The sequence below is a fragment of the Mustela erminea genome, chromosome 6 (assembly GCF_009829155.1).
Source record: "Mustela erminea isolate mMusErm1 chromosome 6, mMusErm1.Pri, whole genome shotgun sequence".
Classification (NCBI taxonomy): domain Eukaryota; kingdom Metazoa; phylum Chordata; class Mammalia; order Carnivora; family Mustelidae; genus Mustela; species Mustela erminea.
In genome coordinates, this window is record NC_045619.1 from 105,603,755 (window position 1) to 105,629,716 (window position 25,962).

At 47.4% G+C, this 25,962-nt stretch overlaps 1 protein-coding gene across 1 annotated transcript in view; it reads left to right on the forward strand.

Moving 5' to 3' along the window:
• LOC116594154 (IQ motif and SEC7 domain-containing protein 3-like) overlaps positions 1-25,962 on the forward strand; it is a 106,942-nt gene that overhangs the window by 23,252 nt on the left and 57,728 nt on the right. Inside the window, 2 exon segments of the mRNA XM_032349153.1 lie at positions 15,663-15,702; positions 15,705-15,745. Coding sequence (XP_032205044.1) covers positions 15,663-15,702; positions 15,705-15,745 — 81 coding nt within the window.

Sequence of the window (25,962 nt, forward strand, 5' to 3'; positions counted from 1 at the left end):
CTGACTGTGCCATGGAGGGCAAGATCAAGGCTCTTCCATTCACAGCCCAGAGGCCACCTCTCCTGCACATACCTGCCATGGGCTTGTGGGACATGGCATAGAGCTAGTATTAGCTGTGGGTTTGCAGGAGGTCATGAAGACTCCCTTAGCCTTAATTTACTCATCAAGTATATGGCATCAATATTAACATTAATTATTGTAATTATAATATATAGCATTATGACTTTTACTACCATTATCTACTAAGACCATTCATGGAACATTCAAAAATGTTTTGTAGATCAGAAACACTGATGAATGCAGTCATTATTATCGACCAGGATCTGCCTTCACCCTTCCGGGAAAAGCAGTGCTTGCCCACCATTGACTAAGGGTGGGGGAGTAACACCGTGCAGGCATGTTTTTCTGTGGCAGGCATGGGCTGGATGGCCCTGATCCCATGCTCTCCAGCTGGCTTTGCCCAGTAGCCAGGCACCTGTCTTCTAGGTAATAAAGATCTCTCATAAGGCAAGCTGGCATGATGCAGCCGAGCGCCCGGCTCTGTAATTCCCTTTGAGCCACCCCGCCTGGCACTGGAGCTCTCCTGGCTCCTTGCAAAGGCAGCTGGACCTCAAACAAGTAGGCTTCAAGATTGGCCACTGAATGGCTGTGGGCTTGCGGGCTGGGCCACCCTGCTGGGCAGGAAGGAGAGAGGGCAGCAGGAGGCTGGGAGACTGAGAGGAAGTCCTGAGGGCTCCAGGACTGGGCTGGGGCAGGGCGTGTGGATGGAGGAGGAGGCTGGGGCCTCGTGGTGCACTCAAGTTAGAGACCGAGTTTCCTAGTCTGAGTTAAGTTTCCCCAAGGTTACCAGGTTGATGCCGAGACTGTGTGATATTAAGCAAATATCTTGTCTCTCTGAAACTTTTCATCTGTAAAATGAAGATTTAAGTAAGGGGCGCCTGGGTGGCTCAGTCGGTTAAGCATCTGGCTTCAGCTCAAGTCATGATCTCGGGGTGCTGGAATGGAGTCCTGCGTCGGGCTCCCTGCTCAGTGGAGAGTCTGCTTCTCCCTCTCCCTCTGTCTCTCCCTTGGCCTCTGCCCCCTTACTTGTGCTCGCTGCCTCTCTCTCTCAAATAAATAAATAGAATTAAAAAAAATAAAATAAGATGAGGCAATGTCTGGAAAGGGCTCAGTACTCCTGCATAGACAGTAATGGTGGTGGACAGGTCTCTGAGGCATGTACTTAGGCCTTTGTTTCCATGAATGCACGTGTTTTCAAAAACATGCGAGCTTAATTCCCCATTTTTCTCCAGCGCCCTCAATCATAGGGACTTAATTCGTGCATCGAGTCATCAAATGGTATCTACTATACGCCACGAGCCAGGCTGCCTTCTGTCCTGGAGGTAGAGGAGAACGGGTCACCGGTGCTGCTCTGTTCCAAAGAGCTCACTCTAGCGTAGGGAGGAGATTCAGGGATCGGGGATACAGCTTCGGGGAGAACTGACGGAGGCTGGTGTGGGAATCCAGAGGCAAGCGGGTCCAGCCCAGGCAGGGACAGGGGCAGGGGCTGAGGCCAGCGGGGCTGGAGGGCAGACACAAGGACAGCAGGGGAAGGCTTGGCAGGGTCACGCCTCGGCGCTGGGCTCTAGAGGGCAGGCAGAATCTGGAGATTGGAGACTGAAGCAACCTGGGATCTCGGGATGAGGTTTCCCTCCTGTTTCCTAATGGTATAAATCAGAGCTGGATAGGGGCTGTGCCGTTCCCCTACAACATTACTGCAAGTCTTTGGAGCATGCAAACCTAGGGCCGGGTGAGGGGCCCTCTGGGTCTGGGAGCAGCAGGGGTGTACCGACCGAGTCAGGCACAGCTCCCGACACCTTAGATATATTGGTTCATTGAGTCCTCACCATAATCCTTGAGGTAGATGCCATTAGGCTCCTATTTTACCAGTGAGGAAACTGAGGCTCAGGCAGGCCAAGCTGTTAACTAGAAAGTGGCAAAACCAGCTTTGGACTCTGGACTTTCCGTGCCCCCAAAATCCTGTGTGGGAGCGATGTTGATTTCACCCCTGCTACGTGCTAAGCATCACACTAGCATGACATGTTGTTTTTTTTCCCTAAAGATTTTATTTATTTATTTATTCATCTGAGAGAGAGAGAGAGAGAACATGAGCAGGGGGAGCAGCAGGCAGAGGGAGAAGCAGGCTCCCTGCTGAGCAAGGAGCCCGACTCAGGACTCGATTCCAGGACCCTGGGATCATGACCTGAGTCGAAGGCAGATGTTTAACAGACTGAACCCCCCAGACGTGGGTTATCAAACCCCCCGACATGGGTTATTTTGTTGGATCTTTGCAATAACTCTATGGGGTGGTTTCCTTTATGACCCTCCCTGCTCAGAGCTGAGAACTCTGAGGCTGCAGGATGTCAGATAATCTGTCTGAAACCCCCCAGCCAACTCAGTGGAAAGGTAGTGCCTGACTGCACACCTTCCCAAACCTCAAGCCTGTTCCCTGTCCATGGAACCACGCTGCCTCCTGTGGTTTAAGGGTCCTGGATGGAATTCCTCCCTAGATCATGTGGCAACCTCACTGCTCCACACCGGTATGCTCCCGGGACCAGAGGACCTTGGGTCAAGGCTGGTTCCACCCCCTTACCAGCTGTGTGACCTCGCAGCATAACTACACCTAACCCACAAGGTGGTACCAAGGTCAAACAACGTGTCAGAAAATGCCATATAAACTGTGAAGTGCTGAAATGGAAGGAACAGACAGCCGCACTGTGTGCCCACCACCGCGGTAGATGCGATAAGGAAGGCACTAGGCAACACAAGCAAAAATAAACAAGTGGGATCACAGCAGACAAAAAAGCTTCTGCTCAGCAAAGAAAGCTGTCAACAGACTGAAAAGGCAGCCTACAGAATGGTAGAAAATACTTGCCAATCATATGTCTGGTGCGGGCTTAATATCCAAAACATATAAGGAATTCATACAACTCAGTAGCAAAAAAACAAGCGTCTGGTTGAAAAATGAGCAAGGGCGCCCAGGTGGCTCAGGCAGCTAAGCATTTGACTCTTGATTTGGGCTCTGGTCACGATCCCAGGGTCCTAGGATGGAGTCCCTCATGGGGACTCCCTGCTCAGCGGGTAGTCTGCTCTCCCTTTGTCCCCACCACCTCTGTGTGCTTTCTCTCTCTCTCTATCAAATAAATACATAACGTCTTTTTTTTTTTTTTTAATGTTAGAGATAGAACTACCATAGGATCCAGTAATCCCACTTCTGGGTATTTATTTGAAGGAAATGAAAACAGAATCGGAAAGAAATTTCCACATGCCCATGCTCACTGCAACACTGTTTGTAGTGGCTGAAGACCTGGAAACGACCTAAGTGTCCCCCCACAAAAGAATGAATGAAGAAAGTGTGTATATCCATGGGAATATTATTCAGCCATGAGGAAGGAGGGAACCCTGCCATTTATGATGGAACGTGATGCTGAGTGAAGGAAGCCAGGCAGAGAAAGACAAATACTGCATGATATCCCTTACACCACACACACACACACACGCACGGATGCAAAGTCATACTCACAGAAGCTGGGGGTTGGGTCTGGGGAAAACAGGGAAGGTTTGGGTAAAGGGCATGCACTTTCAGCTTCAAGATGAAGGCCTGCGGGTCGAAGGGAAAACATGGTGACTACAGTTGGTAATACTGAATTGTATAACAGAATAACAATGGGAAAAGGAAGGTACCAGCCTCAGGCAGACTTTGTCCTCAGGTTAGCAAACAATGAACAGACCCCATGCATGCGTGTGTGTGTATATGTGTGTGTGTGTGTGCGTGGGGCTACAGAGACACACAGGACACGGAGTATGCCATTTGATTGGGATATACCACAATACATTCAGGGATTTATTTTATTTTATACCACCATTTGTTATATACCACTGTGGGCTGTGGGCTAAATTCCTCCGGTATGTTTTCTCATTGAATTCTCCCAGCTCTCCAACAAGGGACTGTTACCATGCCTCTTCCGTGGCAATAAAATAACTTGGAGGCTGGGGACCAGCCCTGGGTTCACGTCCTACCTCAACCTCTTCCTAGCAGTGTGACTCTTGACCATGTGACCAAATTTCTCTACCCATCTGTAAAATGGGAATAACAATATCTATCTCTCCGGTCTATTGTTTTATGATTATTACACACCAAGTTCCTAGCAGGCAATCAGCGCTCAAAAAGTAAATGAACAAGCAAGCAGTTAGGGAGGGTTGTGACCTTCTGAGCTCTGTGGAGGGGAGCAAGGAGGAGAGATGACCCTTTCCATTAGGAAGAGAGTGTCCTGTTGTCTTTAGAAGGAAGTGTGAAAGGAGGTGGGGTCCGCTGTTTCTAGTTGGAATGGAGTGGAAAACTTGCCAAATCTGCACGTAAGTAGGTATAAGCCACTTCCTTTCTCTGCCCCTGGCTGCTGGAACATCTGTAAGCATTTGCCTTATTAAGATCTTTCCAGAGCTTCCCATGGAAGACTGCAGTGGCAGATTTGAAGAGTGAGCAAAGAAAATCTACCCCTTCCTCCACTGCCCCCATGAGGGGAGGAAAGGATGGGGGCCTGGGGAGGAGGCCATTGAAATGACATCATGGTAGGTCCCCTCTTGCAATAGCATGGTGGTTGCTGAGTGCCCTGGGGGCAAGGTCTAATAATACCAATAATAGTCATTATAAGATTTTGCATCTGTGCAGGGTTTATTATGTTTATCCCGAGGTGATATCCCATTCAAAATCTTATTGAATCCCTATAATTCAGTGACATAAACGGGCAGGATTGAAAACCTCCTCTACCATGACTTGACCTTCCTGCGGGCTGACAGTAGTGAATGGTGAGCTGGGTCTCCATCTCCAGCACTTCTCAGGGGCTCTCGGCCCCAGGCCCAGCTCCAAAATTTCCCCCATTCAACCATCCCTACCCCCAGTTTTCTCATTGTCCTAGTTTCTGGCCCCCTGGACTCCTTTGGCTCAGTCATGAGCCATCTGGTCTCTGAAAATCCAATCTAGTGGTTGAAGGGAAGGAATAATCCGTTATTTTTATCTGCTGCTTGGAGGGGGGTTAATAATTAGGTGATCTGGGGCCAATGAGAGCAGGGAAGTTAGAAAAGAAATTATTCTAAAGCTTCTTGATGAAGTGTCAAGATATGAGAAGGGTGAGTAAAAGATTTTGGTCTTAAAAAATCAGCCATGTTAAGGTAAAATTACATAAATGAAATTCACCAATTTTAAGCATCTGAGTTTAGACAAATGTCTACAGTTCTGTAACCATGACCTCAATCAAGCTATAGAACATTTCCATCACCCCCAGAGAACCACTCGTTCCCCTTTTCAGTTTAAACTCTCGCCTCCCATATCACTGAGACTGATCTGTCACTATAGTTTTTGCCTTTTCTAGAAAATCAAATGGAATCACACAGCATGTAGACTTTTGTGTCTAGCTTCTGTTATTTAGTATGATGCTCTTTTGAAATTCATCCACGTTGGCACATGTATGAGTAAGCTTGCTCCTTTTTATTGCTGTGTAGTACTCCATTGTATAGATATACCACTTTTGTTTATCCATTTACCAGTCTGTGGACCTTTAGGTTGCTACCAGTTTTTTTTTTTCGCATGTATCTTTATTTTATTGATAATAATTGTCTCTATATACATTTAGAACACATGGACCATTTGTGTATGGATATATTGTTTACTCAACTTATAGACAATGATTGGCAAACATGTACTCAGACCTTCCTTGTATTAACTCTGGGCCAGCTCTGTCCCACTCCTACTCCTCTGGCCAGGGTGCAGATTTTCGCAGAGTCGGAACCACTCATTGTAGTCACGCAACTGAAGAAATGAATATTCAAACCAAAATGTGGTATTTAACTTTATTTGCTGTATTTTGTTATATTGTGGTAAGAACCGTTACCATGAGATCTGCTTTCTTCAGTTTTGTTTTTTAATATTTTATTTCTTTATTTGACAGAGAAAGAGAGATCACAAATAGGCAGAGAGGCAGGCAGAGCAGGGTTGGGGGGGAGCAGGCTCCTCACTGAGCAGAAAGCATGATGTGGGGCTGGATCACAGGACCCTGAGATCATGAGCTGAGACAAAGACAGAGGCTTAACCCACTGAGCTACCCAGGTGTCCCCATTCTCTTCAGTTTTTAAATGTACAATATAGGCTTGTTAACTATAGGCGCAAAGTTGTACAGAAGATCTCTAAAACTTATTTATGCAGAATCAAAACTTTGTGCCCACTGAGTAGCAATTTCCATTCCCCCCTGCTCCCCAACCCCTGGTAACCACCATTCTACTCTGAATTTATGAGTTTGACTATTTTAGATACCTTATATAAGTGGGATTGTGCAGTATTTGTCCTTCCATTTTACTTACTATTTTATTATTTTATTTAATATGATGTCTTTAAGTTCATCAGTGTGGTCATGTATCAGAGGATTTCCTTCTTTTAAAAGTCTGAATAATATTCCATTGAATATATATACCACATTTTCTCTGTTTATCGATTGATGGACATTTATATCATTTATGAATCTTGGCTTCTGTTAATAGTGTCACACTGAATATTTGAGTGCTAATATCTCTTCAAGATCCTGATTTCATTCTTTTGGATGAATAACCAGAAGCGGGATTTCTGGATCATATGGTAGTTCTATTTTTAATTTTCTGAGAAACTTCCATGCCGTTTTCCATAGCAACATTTTGCATTCCCACTAACAGTGTACAAAGATTCCAATTTCCCTGCATCCTCCTCAACACTTGCCACACACATATACACATATGTTTTGACAATAGCCGTCATAACAGGTGTGAGGTGATACCTCATTGTGGTTTTGTTTTGTATTTCCCTGATGATAGGTGGCATGGAGCATCTTTTCATTTTTCTGTTAGCCCTATATATGTCTTCTTTGGAGGATTGTTTTATTCAAGTCTTTAGCTCATTTTTAATCAAGGTTATTAGTATTCTTGAATTGTAGGAGTTTTTAAAAAAATACATTTTGGAAATTAATTGCTTATCTGATGTTATGGTTTGCAAATAATTTCTCCCATTTAGTACATTGCCTTTTAACTCTGTTGTTTCCTTTGCTATGTAGGTGCTTTTTGGTTTAATGTAGTCCCCCTTGTCTATTTTTATTTTCATTGCCTGGGATTTTGGTGTCATATCCATGAAATCATTGCCAAGACCAACACCATGAAGCCTTCCCCTGTGGTTTTTTTTTTTTTTAATTTTAGAAGTTTTATAGTTTCAGGTCTTAGGTTAAGTCTATCATCCATTTTGAGTTGCTTTTGTGTACTGTAAGCTATAGGTCTAAATTCATTATTTTGCATGTGGGTATCCCCTTTTCTCAACACCATTTGTTGAAGAGAATATCCTTTCCCCATTGTGCATTCTTGGCATCCTTGTCAAAGATTAATTGAATGTATATGGGTAGAATTCCCTGTTGTTGGTGGCGGTTTTATTCTTGCTGTCAACATTTGTTGCTCTCAATCGTTTTTTGCCAATCTATGTTTTATCATATCTTGGGTAAATAACTAGGAATGCAATTACAGGGGCATGTGGTAAGTGTATGTTTGACTTTGTAAGAAACTGCCAGATTGCTTTTCAAAGTGTTGTATCATTTTACATTTCTGCCACAAGTGGAAAACTGTGTATAAGAGTTTCAGGTGCTGAACATCCTTTTCAACACTTGATATTGTCAGACTTTAAAATGTTGCTAATTCTAGTGGGTGTGTACTGGCATTTCATTGTGGTTTTAACGTGTATTTCATTAACAACTAATCATATCATTGATATATTTTTCTTTTGTGAAGTATCTGTTGCCAATATTTTGTATATTTTTCTATAAAGTTGTTTGTCTTTTTATTATTAAGTTATAAGGATTATTAAATTTTTTTAAAAACAGTGTCTTTCAAAGAGAATATTTATTTTGATGAAGCCTAATTTATCAATTTTTTTTCTATGGTCTGTGCTTTTTGTATCCTAGCTGGGAAATCTCTGCATCTTCTAAGTCACACATTTTCTCCTATGTTTTCTTCGAGAAGTTTTATAATTGTATCTGCTAATGTGGGTCTATGTTCTATTTTGTATTAATTTTTATATAAATATGGTACAGGGACTGAGGTCCATTTTATTTTTGCATATGGATTTTCCATGGTTTCAGCACCATCTATTAAAAAATCTATCATTTCTCATTGAATTACCTTGGTACTTTAAAAATTTATTTATTTATTTATTTGACAGGGATCACAAGTAGTCAGAGAGGCAGGCTGAGAAAGAGAGGGGAAGCCGGCTTCCAGCCGGAAGAGAGCCCGATGCAGGGCTTGATCCCAGGACCCTGAGATCATGACCTGAGCCAAAGGTAGAGGCTTTAACCCACTGAGCCACCCAGGCACCCCTACCTTGGTACTTTTACCAGGAGTTAATTTATTATAATTAATACATGTTTGAGTCTATTTCTAGCCTCTTTATTTGGTTCAATCCATCCGTATGTCCGTCCTTCTGCCATCACCAAATTGTCCTAATTTTAGTAGCTTTATTTAAAGTCTTGAAAGCACATAATGTAAGATTTACAACTTGTTCTTGTTTTTCAAAGTTGTTTTGGCTATTTTCCCACTCCCCGGGAAAAGGAGTGACCTCTGAAAAAAAAGAGTGACATTTTCTCCTATTCATCATGTTTAGATAGAGAAGTCTTCCTGGAGGAGGTGAGAGAAAAAAAAAAAAAGAGGCTGGTCGTCAGGCTCTGCCAGCCCTGGTGATGGTGGTCCCAGGATGGGTGGGGGTCAAGGAGGTGACAGGAAATGATTTTATGTTTTCTCTCTTTTCCTGGAGCTCAAGGCAGGTCCTTTAGAGAGGTTCCTGTTTGTTTCATTTCAAGGACAGTGGTTAAATCTGCTGTCTTCACCTTGGAAGAAGAGAAGGGGATTCCTCATTCAAAGTTGCCCCTTTGAGATCCTGGTTTTGCCTTTTTGAGTCTCCTGCTGGGAATCCCTTTGCCAGCCTCACTTACTGCGGTGCTATACATACCATCAGTTCTTCCAAGCCACTCGACTATTTTTATGGCCAAGCAGTGGAATCCTACGTCTCAAACTGAATATAGATGTGGGAAGTTAGAGGCTCACAATCCTCCAGAACTTCAAGGGTGTGGCCCTGGCTAAAGCTTTAATTAGCTCTTGCCAGAATTTGCCATTTCCTACCCCTCCCAGTGCCCTGGCCGCTTGACCCCTGTTCTCCCCTGATAGCACCACCACTCTCTCCCCAGCTTCCTTCCTAGTTCTTTCAAGAACAGGGAACTTTTCTGGCCAAACCTGAGGCTCTCCTCTTCCTCCAGGTCCATGCTGCCTTCTATGAAGACCCTTGAACCCTGTCTTGCTTGGATGATGTCCTGAAGTTCCTTAAGCGAGCTCTCCCTACTCTGTACCTCTCATTCCTGAGTCCTCCAAGCTCCTTCCCATCCCAGGCTCATGGCATAAGACAAGACATCAAAATTCTCATTCTGGGTCTGGACCACCCCATGGTCCAGATACCTCACCGATACTCCTCAGATTGGGGCACTTTTGGATTGCTAAAGCCAGGTAGAACTGAATTCTGCCTAAAGTCATGGCCATGGAATTAAAAATACAAGAAATAAATGTTTGGCCTGGACACGACTGGCTTCCCTCATTTGGAATTCCAAGAACCATATACTGAGGCTGGGTCATGTTCCTTTTCCATTGCTATTCCTTGGGTCCCTCCAGCTCCAGAACTCTTAGGGCCACAGCCCTGGGTGGCAGGTCCCACAGGCTCCAATAAGAAGTGTGCCTCTGGATTTGCATGATGTGGTGGCTCTGAGAAAGTCCCTCTCAGGCTCATGCTCCCGAGTGGGCTGGGGACTGTTTGATTCCAAGGCCTGGATCACATTCTCAATGCAGCTTGAAGGGTCCTTCTCACCCCAAAGTGTAGCAACTGTGCTTAGGCCTATGAGTGCAGACCTTTCTCCTTTCTTTACTTCTCCAGTAGCAATGGGAGACAGATGAAGTCTGGATCTTAGGTGCTTGAATCATCCAGCCTCCTAGGGATTTTCTCAACCTGCTGGGCCCTCGCTTCACTCTACACTAGGTCCTAGTTTCCACCATGATGGAATGGGGATGCAGAAATGTTGTCCTGGAATGATGACTCAGGTACAGGGAGCTGAGCTTGTCCAGTGTGGAGCCTTCAAAACGCAGGTTCTGAGGACCTACATGATCTGACATTTGATGCTGTGTTTGCTTTCCTAAAAGCACCACAGGTTCAGGTATTGCTACTGTCCTAGCTTTACTGGTGAGAAAGCCGAGGCTTCAAGAGGCAAGGGACTAGGATGAACTTACACAAGGGTTGTGGCCCATCTGTGGGGTCTATGACCTTGTGGAGTCTATGACCCTGACATAGACCCTGAAACCTTACCCGGAGTGGAGTGTTCCAAGGCCTTATGTCAGGTGTTCTTTGGGAAGAAAGCCTTATTCCGGGTTCTGTGGATAGATGCCCAGTGTGCCCACGTCCCCACCTCACACCTGGACAAACTATGATGGGACATGCTGGCAACAGCCTTGGGATGGTCCTACCCCAGGGACTCTGTCTTGTTCCTTCCTGGCTCCCACCCCCCTTTGCAGCCTCTGGTGCCCCATGGTCCATCTGCTGTGGTGGCAGTGCTCCCAGGGAAAGCTGGGAAAGAAGGAAGCAGAGAGGGACAAAGGGCTATGACCTGTGGGCTAAGGATTTGGGAAATAGCTCAAGGGCAGTGTCAGGACAAGCCTTGGATTTGGGCAAGGAGGAACAAACTAGGCAATGATCCCTCTTCCCACATTCTCATTATGTCTTCAACCAAACAGGAACTTATTGTTTGCCAGTTTGGATGTTCTCTTAGCTGGTGGGCTCCCTGAGGCAGGGCCTGCTGTGATGCTTCTCTGTATTTTCATACATTGAGCACCAACAATGTACCAGACACTGGGGACTCCCAGTCCAGGGTTTAGTGGTTGGACCCATGAATGACCATTGGCCAAAACCCTCATGAAATAGAGAATTGGACATGATCCTTGAAACTTGCCTGCCTGGAGTGTAGGCTCTCCTTCTAACTAGCTGTGTGACCATAGGCAAGTCATTTACCTGCTCTGAGTCTTGGTTTTCTCATTTATAAAAGAGAGGATGATGACACACACTATAAAATTGTCTTAAGGGTTAAGGCATAGGTTGAATGCATGACATGTCATCATCAATGGTCCACAAACTCCCTATTCCTCAGTTTCCTCATCTGTAGAGGGATGAGGAAGTTTTGTTCCATGGTGTTTTGTGATAATTAAAAAGTTAATACATGCAAAGTGTTCAAACAGTCCGTGCCACATAGTAAACATTATGAAGTACTAAAATATAATTATTAGTATTCTGCTACCCCAAATTTAAAATCTACCTTTATCTATCTATCTATCTATCTATTTATCTGCTAACCTCTAGACTTATTTGTATTCTATTAGTTTTTCTACTACTAACCTCTTTCTGCTCTAGGATCCTAGCCAGGGTACCATGGGACAATTTGTCCTGTCCTCTTAGTCTTCTCTGGTCTGTGACAGTTTCTGTCTCTTTTTGGGTCTTAGGACCTTGACAATTTTGAGGAGTACTGGTCAGATATTTGGTAGAAGATCCTCAATTTGGGTGTGTCTGGTGTTTTTCTTGTGGGTAGATTGGAGTTATAGTTTTGGGGGAAAGATGCCAAAGAGGTGAAGTGCTCTTCTTATCGTACCTCCAACTTTATTTTTTAATGGGAATGAATTCTTTTGATCGCTTTTTTGGGTTCTCCTTTGTGGTAAAGGGAAGGACGTCTGGGAGTGTAAAATCAACGTTCAGCCAACTTACACTAAGACCGTGGGGACTTGGACTCTGACGTTGGGCAAGGGAGGAGGCCAGGCTGGTCAGAGGTGGGTAGAGCAGGACTTATAACTCAGCATGAACTAAACCCTAAGAGAAGGCAAGAAGGGAGGTTCTAATGGGGAAACCCTTGGCCCAGATTGAGGAGACCTTTGGGGGAGGAGGTGGATAGAGGAGAAATAGAAAAAAGGCTGAAGGCAAGCTTCCCTTCTCAGCTGGACTGCCTTGAGGGACCTCATCAGTAGGAACCCCAAAGGAGAATGCAAACACCAATAGCACTGCCATCCCAAGCCCAAAGTACGGAAGGACTTGGGGACATCCAGGATTACATCACCCATTGCATGTGCCAATACAGCTGAATCTGGGGAACTGGGAGGACCATCTGGAGTCTTCCCGAGTGCCTGGCCAGAGAAGCAGCTCCCAGCTCTGGGAGGGTGCCTCTAAGAATTGGAGGCAGGGTCAGGACAGAGCCCCCAGGCACTTGGCTTATGGTTGTATCCAAGTGAGCTCTCCATCCTGAAATGCCAGTGCCATGGGTGGTGAACAAGCTCTGCCTCTTTGACTACAATCTCGGGGTCTTTTCTGGAATTCTGAACCTACCCTGGGGCACAGGTACATCTGGTGGCAGGAATTGGGGGATAGGTTCTCTGCTACCTGCATCCCTGGGTCTACCTGCCTCCCCATGGTTGGGGTTCTGAGCCTTTCTGGTTCCTGTCCTGTCTCTTCCTTCCTCCTTCCCCTTCTCCTCAGGCTGGGCAGTACTTAGAGGCTATCATGTGACATTTGGGATCCAGAAAATTCTCTAAAGGCTCTGATTTGCCCCAGGAACTCCAGAGCTGGAGTAGGAGAGGTGAGAGGATCTGGAAGACTGAGTTGGGGCTTTGGTCAGGGAACTACTGTAAACTAATTACTTCTCCACTCGGGGTCCAGTTTTCTCATGTGTGAAATGAGGGTTCAGATTCAATATTTTCCTTACTTCCCTTTTATGAAACTACATTAGATGCATTAATTATTAGTCTGTAATCTATTGATTATATGTAATCCATAATCAATAATTTATTAAATTAACAAAGATCCAAGATGAAAATTTCCCATGATCCATCCTGAAATGACATTAATATTTCTGTTGGTTTCTGACACTTTCTACTCCTTGTTCACATATATATTCAATTTTAATGTATTTATAGTAATACCATAAGTAGGAATTTATAGTGAACATTTTCAGCTAACATTACACCAAGCATATGTTTTCCTTTCCCTTTTTTTATCTCCTTTGTCCTGCTCTCTTCTTGCTGAGGTAGTCAACATGAACCACTTATTTATACATGTGCTCCTACAGGAAAACAGTACACTGTATAGAATATGCATTTGGGGGAGAAGAGTCCTTGTTTTACAAAATGATACACATTTCTCTGCAGCTTGCTTTTCTCGTTTAGCCACATGTTGTGGAAATCAACCCCAGCCAAGAGATATCACGCATAATTCCATGTAGAGATAGAACACATAACTCCATGGGATGGATGAAACTGTCCCCGTATCTTCAACCAGTCCCTGACTGATGGGGACTCAGGTTATTCCCAGCTGCTCTGTTCCCCCCACTAAGAACAATGTCGCCATATTTTGTACAAATACCTTTATGAACAGGTTCCTTGCATTTCTCTGGTATAAAATTCCAGAGGTGGGATCGCCAGGTCAGAAGACCTGTGTTCCTTTCAATTTCTAAAAAACAGCTGTAAACATTCACAACGAGTGATTCACACACAGGCAGTAGATTGGGCACTTCTCTGCCCGTGTTCTCTCCAGCCACTGTAGCTACTGTCTTTCTAATGTCTGCCAGTCTGATGGATGGGAAATGGTATCTCTGTGTTGCTTCCATTTGTACTTTCCTGTTTACTAGCAAGATAGAACATCTTTCCATTTGTTGGCTCTTTGGAGTTCCTCTTCTCTCAACCGGAATTCATATCCTTTGCCCATTTTTTCTACTGGGTCTGTCTTTACATTATGAATCTGTGAGATCTCGGTGTAGGAGATGCACCTGCCTTCCGCCATACGTACTGCAAATACATGTTACCACTCGATCATTAGTCGTTTGACTTACTAGATTATCTTTTCCCACACAAGATGCTTTCATTTTACGTAGTCAGATATATTTGTTCTTCTTAATGGCTTTTCAATTTCCTGTTTTGTTTTAAAAGTCTCCCAAACACATAAACTGTCTTTCTAAGTTTCCTTATAAATTTTCCCATGGTTTTTTGTTTGTTTGTTTGTTTGTTTTGTTTTTTTCCCACTGAAACTTGAAATCTTTCTGGAATTACTTTTGTCAAATTAAGATAAGCTCCAATGTTATTTTCTCCCATGAGAAGAGCTCATGCAGTTTGTAATCCATGCTGTTGTAATCATGGAGCCCCCGAGAGACGCCTGGGAGGTGGCTACCAACACTGGGGCTAGCAAGACAGGGGTGTGAGGGGGTGGCACAGATCTCCCACTTCCTGCCCCTATTGAGCTCTTCCGCTTTGGTTGCTTTACAAAATGGGATCCCAGGGGTGCCTGGGTGGCTCAGCCTTTAAGTGTCTGCCTTTGGCTCAGGTCATGAACCCAGAGTCCTAGGATCAAGCCCGGAGTCAGGCTTCCTGCTCCACGGGAGGTCTGCTTCTGCCTCCCTCTCCCACTCCCCCTGTTTGTGTTCCCTCTTTCAAGGTCTCTGTCAAATACATAAGTAAAATCTTAAAAACAAACCAAAAACACAAAAACCCCCACAAAAACCAAAATGGGATCCCAGGAAAGATTGGGTTTGGACAAAGTGTTCTGAGGCTAAAAGGAGTTTAAACACCTCTTTCAGGTCATCTTTGGGGGCCCTGGCCAGGTCTGGCATTCTCTGACTCCATGATGGTGAAGCAACATGTCAACATAATTTTATCCAAACCTAATTTCAATGTTAAATCCCAAGGTGGCTCAAAGTAAATATTAGAATCCTGGAGTTTTGATGATGGAAGACAACATGGAAATCATCAAGTCTAGTGGCTCTTGATTCTGGCTACCATTCAGATCACCCAGGAGCTTATAAAAAGTCCTCGAGCCCCTAACCAGGGCCAGAACAAGAGAATCTGTCCCTTGGTGGGGGAGCTGCAGGGGGCAGGGGTGGGGGGGAGGGGGGAGGGCAGGCGTTGATGCTTGGGAAAGTCTCCTGGTGATTCTAATTATCAGCTGGGGTTGAAGACCACTTCTGTAGCTTAACTTCCTTATTTCATTAGCAAATAAATTGAGACCTGGGAAAGGTGAACGGGGTGTCCCACAGCTGGCTAGCTGTAGAGTTGACGCTAGAACTTGTATCTCTGCCTCTTGGTTGGCTTTTTCATTTGCATCAAACAAATCCCTCATCAAGCACCCTGCCTTGGGTTTTCAGCCGGCAGCACTGAACTCTCGGTGAGAGTGCTTTGTATCTTTGCCTATGATCAGCTTAAACACGTTCAGTTCTGGGCATCACAGATGAATAGACCTAGTTGCGCCTTGCTGGACCGAAGCGGGGAACAGGGTTTAAAGAACTATAATGATAAAAGATAGTGCGGAATTAATGGAAAATCCTGTGCAGAGGAACATACCGCCGGGGGTGGGCGGGGCGGAGGGTTGCTCAGAAGGAGGAAGAGGCAGCAGTTGGGAGGTCCGGGGCTGCAAGCAGCGGCAAGGGTTCTCAGGGCAGGGATGCCTTTGTGCTGGCTGGGCCCCGCCTGCCGAGGCCACCTCTCACCTTGTCCCTCTGCTCTGTCCTCAGGAATGAGACTGTGCTACACCAGTTCTGCTGTCCCGCCGCGATGCCGAACAGAAGCCCGCCTGCTCTGACTTGGCCTCCCAAAGGTGGGAATGCCTCGGTGATGGTTCTCCCTTCCCCACCCCCACTGCCCTTCCCCTCGGAGCAAAGCACACCACACAGCGCCTCTTCCTCTGAGTCCTGTGTTCTTGTTTGCTGCTTTTACCTCCTGCCTCCGTTTCTCTTTCCGACCTCTGGACCCCAGATGAGCCATTCCCAACTCTTAAGGTTATTATACCCTTTGGGTTCAAACTCCAAACTTAGACTCCTTCCCCCAAACAGCCTACATATAATGGCATCTCTTTAAACGTCCAGGGTAATTAATTGGATTATGCAGAGTATAATATACATACATAAAACATCATATAGGTCATCTGGCACTCAGGAGGGGCTCAACCAATGGTAGCACCCATCCTTTCTATCAGAGCAAAGATAGATGCTTCCCTTTCTTTCTCCTTGCATGAAAGAGCCAAGATGAATATGTTTAATTCTCAGGATTTCAACACTTCACTGAGATAGCCGTTGACCTGGGAAGGAAGGGGGAGTGTTAGGTCGAGGGTCCGTGTCGCTGTCCCGGGCTTTCTTCACCTAGTTGTGGGTTAGTCATGGTCCCCTCTAACTTTTATTACTTTTATTATTTAAAAAAAATTTACTAATTTTTTTTTTTTTTTTTTTACTAGGGAACCCTCAGGTCATTTAATAGTCGCTGATGACATCTTAGGGTAATATAACTAAATATATATACATATTTTTTTGATTGGCACAGGCACAGCATGCCAATCTAATGAGACAGAAAATAGGGGTGTTATAGCATATATTTGGCATCTTTCCAATATTGTCAACAACATAGCAGCTTCAGTAGGAAATAGTCACAGTGGTCAAAAAAGCTATTTAGCTTTTAAATGTACTATAAGTTTTTTGTTTTACCGGGAGTCCATCCCCATTCATCTAAGTGTCTGTCCATCATTGTCATCACATTTGCAAAGCCTACCCCGGCAGAAGGGCGGGGAGTCCCCAAGTGCTCTGCCTGTGACGCTGACGTGGAAATGTGGGTGCCTGAGCCCCATAAGGCAGCTCTGGGCATGGCCAGCTTCCCACACTCTGACCCCTCCTCCCCACACACCAGCTCCCGGCTGTTTGCTGTGGATATGTTACATCTCAGGACTGACGACTTGATTCTTTCTTTGGGTTTCTTAAGCTCAAGACTTTCGTGAAATGTAAGTGAAGGGAAATACTTCTGTTCCATGCCAGTCACTTCCTCAGGGAGGGGAGGGGGAGGAGAGCCACGGAGCAGCTGAACTCACGGTCCCTCTGTCCACCCGCCTGCTATTGGGTCGTCCGTCCTCCTCGTGCTCTCGTCTGCTTTCTTCCACGCCCACCTGTCCCTCCAGCTCTCCTCTTCCTCCCCAACACCAGATTCCTCTTTTCTGGCTCGCTCAGTCTTGATCCTTGTGCTCCGGGTCGCTCATTAAAGCTTTGTTCTCTTTCCACCGAGTTTTCTGTCTCAGTTCTGCACATCTCGCTCTTCTTTATTTGTTTCTGAATTCACTGGCAGTCAAGACACTTGGATTCTGGCCAGAATTTGCCCCATCGACAGACTTCTATTGTTGGGACTCGTTTGAGCAAGTTGCTTAGCTCCCCTGGGCCTCAGTTTCCCCATCTGTAGAATCAAGAGGGTGATCTGTCTGGGAAGGAACGTTGACATAGCATTTCATGGAGTCTCTCCGCTGCTCTGAGAGGTTAGACCAGGCAGGTTTTCTTATCCCTGTCTCATGTGAGAGCAGAGGGAGGTTTGGGGCACTCAAAGGCCTTGCCCGCAATCACACAGCCAGGAAGTCCCAGTGCCCAGACTTGCCCTGAGGGCACGTGATTCCTACTGCTAGCACTTCTAGGTTTAAGACTCAATGATTCCATGGTCTTTCTTTCCTCCTTTGTTCCTCGGAAAGTAACTCCATAGTGATCAGAATGGGAGCTATGGACATAAGACCAAGAAAGGTGTAACTACCGGGAAATCAGGGTCAGGGAGGAGGTAGGACTCTGAGAAGGAAACTGGAGAAGTGAAGCCAAAGCCAGTGGCACACCTTCAGGATCCCTCAATCCCAGGCTGAGGGAGGCATGGTTGCTCCCCGAGGCTGACCAGATTGGAGGATGGAAGGATGGACGGGAAAGGGAAGGACCGAGCCCTGTGCTGGCACCCGGGGTGACCTGGGGGGCCAAGTTCTGTGCTGGGGACAAAAGCACAAGGAAGGCCATTTGGATTCTGGAGGAACTCCCCATCTAGTGGGGTACTGTAATGCCCCCAAATGGATGCTGGCTCTCCTGGAAACTGACCAGAAGGAGAAAGATATGGGAGAATGAGACAGGGGGTGGGGGAGGAGGAAAAGCATGAGGACAAAGAGTGGAGTGGCATCGGGGTGGTCTGCAAGGATGGAGATGGAGACCCCTGTCCCCTCCCCATGAGGTCTCACCGTTCAGACACACAGCAGAATCTTCAACGTGTCCTCCTTCGTAGGGCACGGTGAAGGGAGGGAAGCTGTCTACTCTGCCTCCCACCCCATCAATCCAGCTCAATTCAGGAACGTTTAATGACCACCACCCAAGCAGTAGGCACCGGTGAAGACAGATGGCCGGGTTTCCTCAAGCCCAGTCTTGGGGGGGGGCGCCAGCGACAGAAATCCTCCCCAGCATGTCCCATGCCCCCGCTCTCACTCTCATCCTTCCCACTCCTTCCCGTGCCCTCACTCCTCTGCCTGCTGGGGCCACCCTGAGGCCTGGGATTCTGGTGGGAAGAGGAGGGAGGAGCTGTTGTGATATGTGGGAGAGAGGGGTGGGAGTTGGGGGCCTGGGAGGGATGTTCCCCCCTTATGGGGGCTGGGGCACCAAGGGAAGGAGCTTTTTCCCCCAGGCTTTGGGGCGGGAGGGTAGGAAATCTATTTTCCTTGTTTCCCCTTGGAGGGACAGGAGCCGAAGTTGGGGTACGGGTGCTCTGGGAAGAAGGGTGGGAGAACATTTGATGGTGGAGGGTCTGAGAGCACTGCCCACCGCAGCCTTCCCCTCTCTGTGGGCCAGGGAGACCTGCCCCCAGCCGGTCCAGACCTTCAGCTGCTGTCTGCCTCTGTTCCCAGTCATTTCAAATTGTCCCGTCTGTTTGGTTTGTAGTTTCCTAGAGTATATTTCTGTCTGTCTGTCTGTCTGTCTGTCAGTCCGTCTGTGTTTGTGATGTCAGTCTCTCGGCTTCTCTGGGAGGAGGCCTACTGGAAGTTTTCTGACAGTCCCACAGTGTATATGTCAGTCAAGTCTGTCTGTTCTTGGTGTTCTGGGGGAATCCGATCCCGAGAGAGTTTTCTTCCACGAGATCCCTGACGTCCCTTCCCATGACCCCTTCACAGCCCCGTATCCCTTTCCTTTACCCAGGTGCCCTCCCTCCAGGGGGTAGCCCAGACCTCCCTGTGAATTTCTCTAAGAGAATGTGCCAAGGTCAGAGACGGGGCTGAGGACAAATGCAGGGTCAGTGAGTCACAAAGCCCTTCGGGCCACCCTGGGAGATCCTGAGCTGGGATACAGGGCTCCGAGACAAGCCAGGCTCCAGCCCAATCAGCCTCCTCGGAGTTCTCTGGGGATAAGTCCATTGGCCTCTACAGGAGACCCCAATAAGAAAGCTACATCAGTCACTCAGGTGTCAGGGTCACTGCCGTCCTTGGTGTGTGACCTCACAGCAGACTCCCTCCTCAAATTGCCAAGTTTGGGATGTCTGTCATCTTCCCTGCAGAACACAAGCTGTGGGACTGAACAGGAATCCATTCCTTAAGCCCCTGGACTCCTCCCCTCAGGGCTGCTTGGCAGCTGGTCACCCACAACCCCACCGGTCAGACCTGTGGAGAGGGGCCACCACTGCCGGAGGCAAGCCCTCAGCCCCGTGGACAGATTGGCCAGGAGCAATCCTCCCGCCTCCTGAAGAGGCTGCCAAGCCCCAGCCCTGGGAGAAGGGGTGCTGCTGGGACAGCTTGCCCAGACACCTACAGAGCAGCCTTTGGGGAATGGGGTCAGGAGAAACTCTTGGGACTTGGAGCCTTCCAGGGAGTGATGCTCCAAGAAGTGGGGAGACACAAAGGACAGCAAGCCAGGAAGCTGGGGGTCCCCAAGAAAGGAGGCCAAGGGCTGGGCCTAAGGGACTGGGGTGCAGGGGTGCAGTGGTGGCCCTGGAGAGGCCTCCAAGGCTGGGCCACCGGAGAAAGGTGCCGAGGCTCGCAAACCCATAGGCAAACGGCCTCTGCTTGCTGGGTAGCGAGGCTCAGGTGAGAGCTGGGGGTGGTGCAGCCCCCAGCAGCCAGCCGGGGGCAGCAAGTGCCTGCCAGGCTCTTTCATCCCCCTTCCCTGCCTCCTCCTGCTGCTCACTAATGACAAGGGCTTTATTCTAGGGAACTGAATAGGCTAGTACTTGCAGCCCTACTTTCCATCCCGTGGCTCTCCTCCCTCTCAGGTTCTCAGTGACACTTGGAACAATGACCCTGAGCTGGCCAGCCACCTCCCAGCATCCCGCAAGATGGCAGGCCGTTTGTTTCTCTGGGTGGCAACGGGGCCAAGTTGAGGAAGATTGGTCTCTAATAGGGTCATGAGAGGAGGCTCGTTGGAATGGGCGTGGGGGCTCAGGAAGGGGACGCCTAGGGTGGAAACAGAACAACCTCCAGGGGGCTCTGAAGGGGGCCCCCGGCAGTCTCAACTGACTTACCGCTGGTATTCAGTCCTTTCTCCTCGTGTACCCCTTACTCCAGGACGGAAGAGGCACTAATATTTCTTGAAAGTACGATTCATGGAACATACCGGGGATGCTGCACTAAGCACTCTCAAGATTTCATCCCAGCTCTGGGAGATAGCTCTTACTCCCCTTTGTCGATAGGGGATCTGGGATGGAGAGAAGTCCCGTGTCTTGACAGAGGGACCGCGCCAGTCAGTTCTGGAGGCGCAGGTGGAGCTCAGGTCTACCGCCAAAATGCAACGTCTCTCCACTGAGCTGCTGCTAGAATTTTTTTCTTTTCTTTTCTTTTTTTTAAAGAGCACAGAAGAAATCCTTCCAGGCATTTCTTTTGATCTTAAATAACCTCTATTTTCTCTGATTATAAGTTATACTTGCTAGTTGTTGGAAATGTGGAAAATACAGAAATGTAAAGAAGAAAATAATTGAATCCCGTTATATGGAATTAACCACTGTCAACATATTAGGGTACAACCTCCCAGGATTTTATATTTCTAGGCATGGGATTTTATATTTTCCCTCATTAAAAAGAAAAGAAAAGAGAAAAAGCTGCTGTAGCCTGCACTTCCCACTTAGTGTACCGCGTCCCAGGAGCACTCCAGCCCTGGAGCAGCCCAGCCCATCCACCACCCTGTCCTGGGGGCCCCGGTCTGCACCTACCACCTAGGCCAGCTGCTGTGTGCCCTTGGCCATGGGCTCTGCTGGAGGCCACACTCCTTGCCACCCTTGAGGAAGGGACTTCCCTTGGAGGATGCTGTCAGGGAGAACTCTTCATTAGCATTGCTGGCATCTCTGTCTGGCCTCTCTCTCTCAGCTCTCCCCAGCTGGCCTGGGGCGCGATCAATGCTCCGCCAGTCAGTGTTTACTCAGAGATTATGGAGCAATTAAATTCCCGATCAATACAGTTCAGTCTTCAAACAGCTGGGCTAGGGAGCCTCGGCGTCATGTGCTACCTCCATCAGTCACCTCCCAGGCTCTGAGGCTACCTGGGAACCTGCCCCACCCGTGGTAGAGGGGGTAGGGCTCATTCTGGGGCTGCAGAACTGCGTCCCTCTTCCCTGGAGAAGCACTGAGAAGACTCGGCCTCCCTCACAGGCCTGGGGTGGGGGGGTCTCTGGGGTCTCTGGGGTTTCTGCCTCAGCACACTAGGAAGGCAGTGGGACGGCAGACAAGTCCAAGGGGAAATTATCCAGTCTCCTTGGGTGTCCAGTGGTTAGTTCCCAAAGGCCTTCAGGCCTTTAGGTCGGGATCATGCGACCTAATGCCATGCTGTGACACTTCCCAGGATGCCCTAGAATGGAGCAGCTGCCGACTGTGGGATTAAGGTGGGATTCCTGGTGACTGAGGACCTCAGTCTGGCCTGGGATGCAGCAAACCTGGTAGGAAGTGCCTAGCAGCGGGGGGATGGGAGGGGCTGCTTCTTCTTATTTGGGCTGTTTGAGCAGGTTTGCCTAGTTCTCCAGTCTCCCGAGGATTTCTGTGGAGTTCCAGCAGAGTCCACCTTGGGCGGGCTTTATACCTGAGGATAAGCACAAGGACGATGGCTGAAGAATTCAGTCCTGGAGCTAGAGGAATCTGTCCCCTGACGAACCACACGGCCAGTCTCTTCACCCATCTATGCTTTTTGTCCCACCAGCATCTTCCCAGCCAGAGGCATAAAAGACAAAATAGATGTCAAAATGCTTTGATAGTTTGGTAGGGGATGTCCTCCCCAACCTGCTCCCTCTAATTCTAGAGAGTATTAGGGAAGCTTTGTCTTGTGATTTTTGACTTTCTATTCAGAGGGTTTTTTTTCCCTCAGCTGCGATGTGAAACTCATGTTTGGAGTCAAGAATTTGTCCAGGCCGATTTCCTTATGTACTGTTCCGTCCCAGTCACTCTCTAAGACCAGTCTCTCCAGGAGATGTAGGTTGTCAGCAGAGGGTGCTTGGGAAAATTCCCCGTCCACAGGCCTGCACTGGGGCCGTGGAGTGTGAGCGAGGCCAGGCTTGGGTCCACCTCCAAAGAGCGAGTTAAGACAGACAACTTGCTGTCAGCAGTGTGATTAGAGAGGTTTAGAGAAATCCCCCTCGTTCTGTTTTGTGTCCCTTACCCGTGAGAGAGGGAAAGAAAGAAAATACTGGCTGTGAGGGATAGAGCGCTCGCTATGTGCTAGGCAGATAGGATCTTACTTAATTCCTGCTGAAAGTTCTCAAACTGTGATTAGTCCCAGGTTTACAGACAAAGTGAGAATTGGAGATGATGAGTGACTTGTCTAAGGGCCACATACCCAGTGAAGGGCAAAACCAGGATTTGAACCAAGCATCTATGAGGGCTTCTGCTACCAGAGTCAGAGGATACAAGAAGGGAGGTGTTTTCAGCATGGGAAGTAAAAGCGTGATGGTGGAGTGACCATCTGACTCCCACTTCCCCAGGGGGCTGCTTCCAGGGGGCTCCTCACAGAGACCCTGGCTTGTAGTTCAGGGACCGAGAAGGCTGGCCTTTCCTTGCTACCCTCCAAACAAGGCTGTTTGCACCCTCCAGGCAGCAGGAGGTAGACACATCAGAGCAACCAAGCTGAGGTGAGAAGTGGCGGAGAGAGGATTTTTAGGGGGGGGGAGATTTAGGCTTTATTATTTTAAAGAAATAAACATAACTAAAGACAATACTCCCAGAACAACAAAATGAAAGCTACCACAGGGCACATCTGACTATCTCTGCTCAGTTGGTGCCCATTAATGCAGAGTTTTATCCAATTGGGGGAAACAGATTCTTTTTTTTTTTTGATTACCGAAAACTTCTCATTTGAGTCTTCTGGGTATTCTTTTTCCACTCCCAGAAAGAATAACCTCTCTTTACAGTCCTAGAGATTTTTCTAACATCACCATCTCTTACGCTGTTTGGTTTGGTTTGGTTTGGTTTTCGCCTCTGAAAAGTCATCATTCATTATTCATTTATCTTTCAACCCATAACACGACCATAAAAATAATTTATAATTTCAATAAGCGTTTCTGATATATGACAGAAAGGGTTTTAAGTCTGTCTCATCACACTGGAAGAGAGGAAATTATCTTCCTCTGCAGTAAGAGTGATTTAATCAGATCAGACATTCTTCACGACTTTAATGCCTTTGACAGAGGCCTTGGAATGGCTTGAGAAAAGAGATTTTTGGAGATTTCTTTTGTGATGATGGAAAAAAAAAACCCCAAAATCGAAAAACCAGGAAAGACAGCTGTCTGTGAAGGAGGACCTGCATATGCTGCTGTCTCCAGCAGGGAGACGCACCAACAGCAGCAGAAAGAAAGGGGCTGTTGCTTTTGAACCCCAGGCCATGGGGGCTCTACCCGTTATCACAGAGATAGGAGACGGGGGACCAGAGTCCCAAGGTCCTTCAACTGCTTAAGTGCAGAACAGGGTCTAGAACTCGGGCTTCCCGAAAAGCTGGTGCTTTCCACCCCCAGACGTCTCTGTGCCTCAGTTTCCTTAGCTACCACACAAAGGGGTGAACCATCTAATCCACAAGGCCCCTGCACCATGATTTTGTAAGAAGACACTCTTTCCTGGCCGGAGACAGCATAGGCTTACACACGGAGCCCCTGGGAGCATTTACAAAGTGAGAGGTGGAGGGGTGGGAAGACAGCGGACCCTAAGGAGCAGATGAGAACAGCCACATCCAAACTAGTGCGAGCATATGCAAGAAATGAGAAGTGTCGGTAGGAAGGTAGAAACGGACAGAGATCAAGACAAGCCCGTATACAGAGAGGGGCTGCAACGAGCAGTGACATAATGCCCTGTGTCCTGCTTGTCACCATTGGGACGTGCTGCCTCGGCCACGTGCCCGGTGCCACCACCCATGCGAACTGGCAGCATCTCGGTGTGGTTCCGGGTTCTAATCGAGGCTGCAAGTTGGCAGGTTTGGAGGAGTGATTAGTCTACCCTGAGGTCCCCGGCTTTCAGGAGAACAGACTCACCAGATACAAATGTATAAGAGACTGATAGAGTAGTGTGAATTTATGAATTCATAATGAGAAATAGTATCGGTGAACAGGTACTACACATAATTACCGATGAATAAGGAACTTAAAAATACGAGAGTCCCTTTTCTTTTCCAAGGGCAGAGGGATGAGCACTTTTGTGGATTCCCTTGTACATTGGAGAGGAAGAGAGAAGTGGGAAGGTAGTACCCTGGGCTCAAAGATGAATTCAGGAAAATTTTAAGGAAGTTCTAGAATGTGGAGCAGGTGAGAGCACAGACACAAATCCAGGTTCGCATCCTGACCTGGCTACTTACAAACTCTGTGACCTCGGTTAATCTGCTTCCAACTTCCTAATTCTCCATTATTATTACTTCCCTGTGAAATGGGGTAACAAGAGCACTTGCCTCTTTCGAGGTTGAGGGGATGAAATGAGATGCTACATGGAAATGTTCTTGGCACATAGGAAGCCCTCAGTAAATGCTAACTATTTTAAAGCTGGATTTTTCAAGAGTAGAGAGGGAGAAATCTATCAAGATTCAGGAGTCCCAGAGAAGGGACCCAGAAACTCATGTATGACTAGGAAAAATTTAGAGGGAATGAATGGACTGACTACTTTGGGGGATGAGGGCCTAATGGTAGAGCCCCTGAGATGGCAAGGAGGGGACACACTACTCAGGACACTGAGGCATGCAGCATGCCCCTCAGAGAGAGGGTCTAGGCCCTCCTCTGGACGACAGGTGACAGGCTTGGGAAGGAGGTGGTTTTTCAGGTCTTTCTATTCAAGCCTAGCTTGGGACGTATGGAGTGTTGGCTACAAAGAGCCCAACACTCTCTGTGAGAAAGAGAGAGGACTCTGAGAATTAAGAGACCAATTTGGGCGAAAGATCAAAGAAGCTAGAGGCTCCCATGAATGCCAATCCAATAGGGCCAACGGGTCCGGGGAGGAGATTTTCTAGACATCAGGGCAGGAGAGGAAATGATCTAACGCACCACCAGGCTGTCACAGTGCAGGCTAAGATGAGATTAAAAGCAGAGGCATTTTATCATAAAATTCTTTGCCAGCTGACAGTTTGACTGCTCTCCTAAGAGGAGGAAACAATTGAATCCTTTTGGGGAAAGGTTTCTAGCCTGGCATTGACCCCTGCTCTTCCCAGAGGGGTGGGTGGTCCCCCATGCTGGGATCTCCAAGGCTTCCTCCCAAAGCCAGCGTGCCCTGCATAGTCCTTTCATCTTAAACACTTCTGGAGATGACGTGCGAAACCCACAGGCATGTGGGAAATCACATGGCCATTCTGCGACTGTACACTTACAGCAAGAAAGGTTGAAGTTAGACATGAAGAAATTTAAGTAGGAAGGCAAAAGATAAGGAAGGTGACTCTAGGGAAATAGGGAAATAATCATGTTCCTTAGCAGCTTGATGGATGCCCAGAGCAGTGTCCTCCACTGCTGGCCATGTGGCCATTTCCATCTCTCATGTCCTAAGACTCCTGTGTTTGGCAAAGCACACGCCTGACTACCATATGCACCTGTTGGCCACCAGAGACCCTTCCCCTGG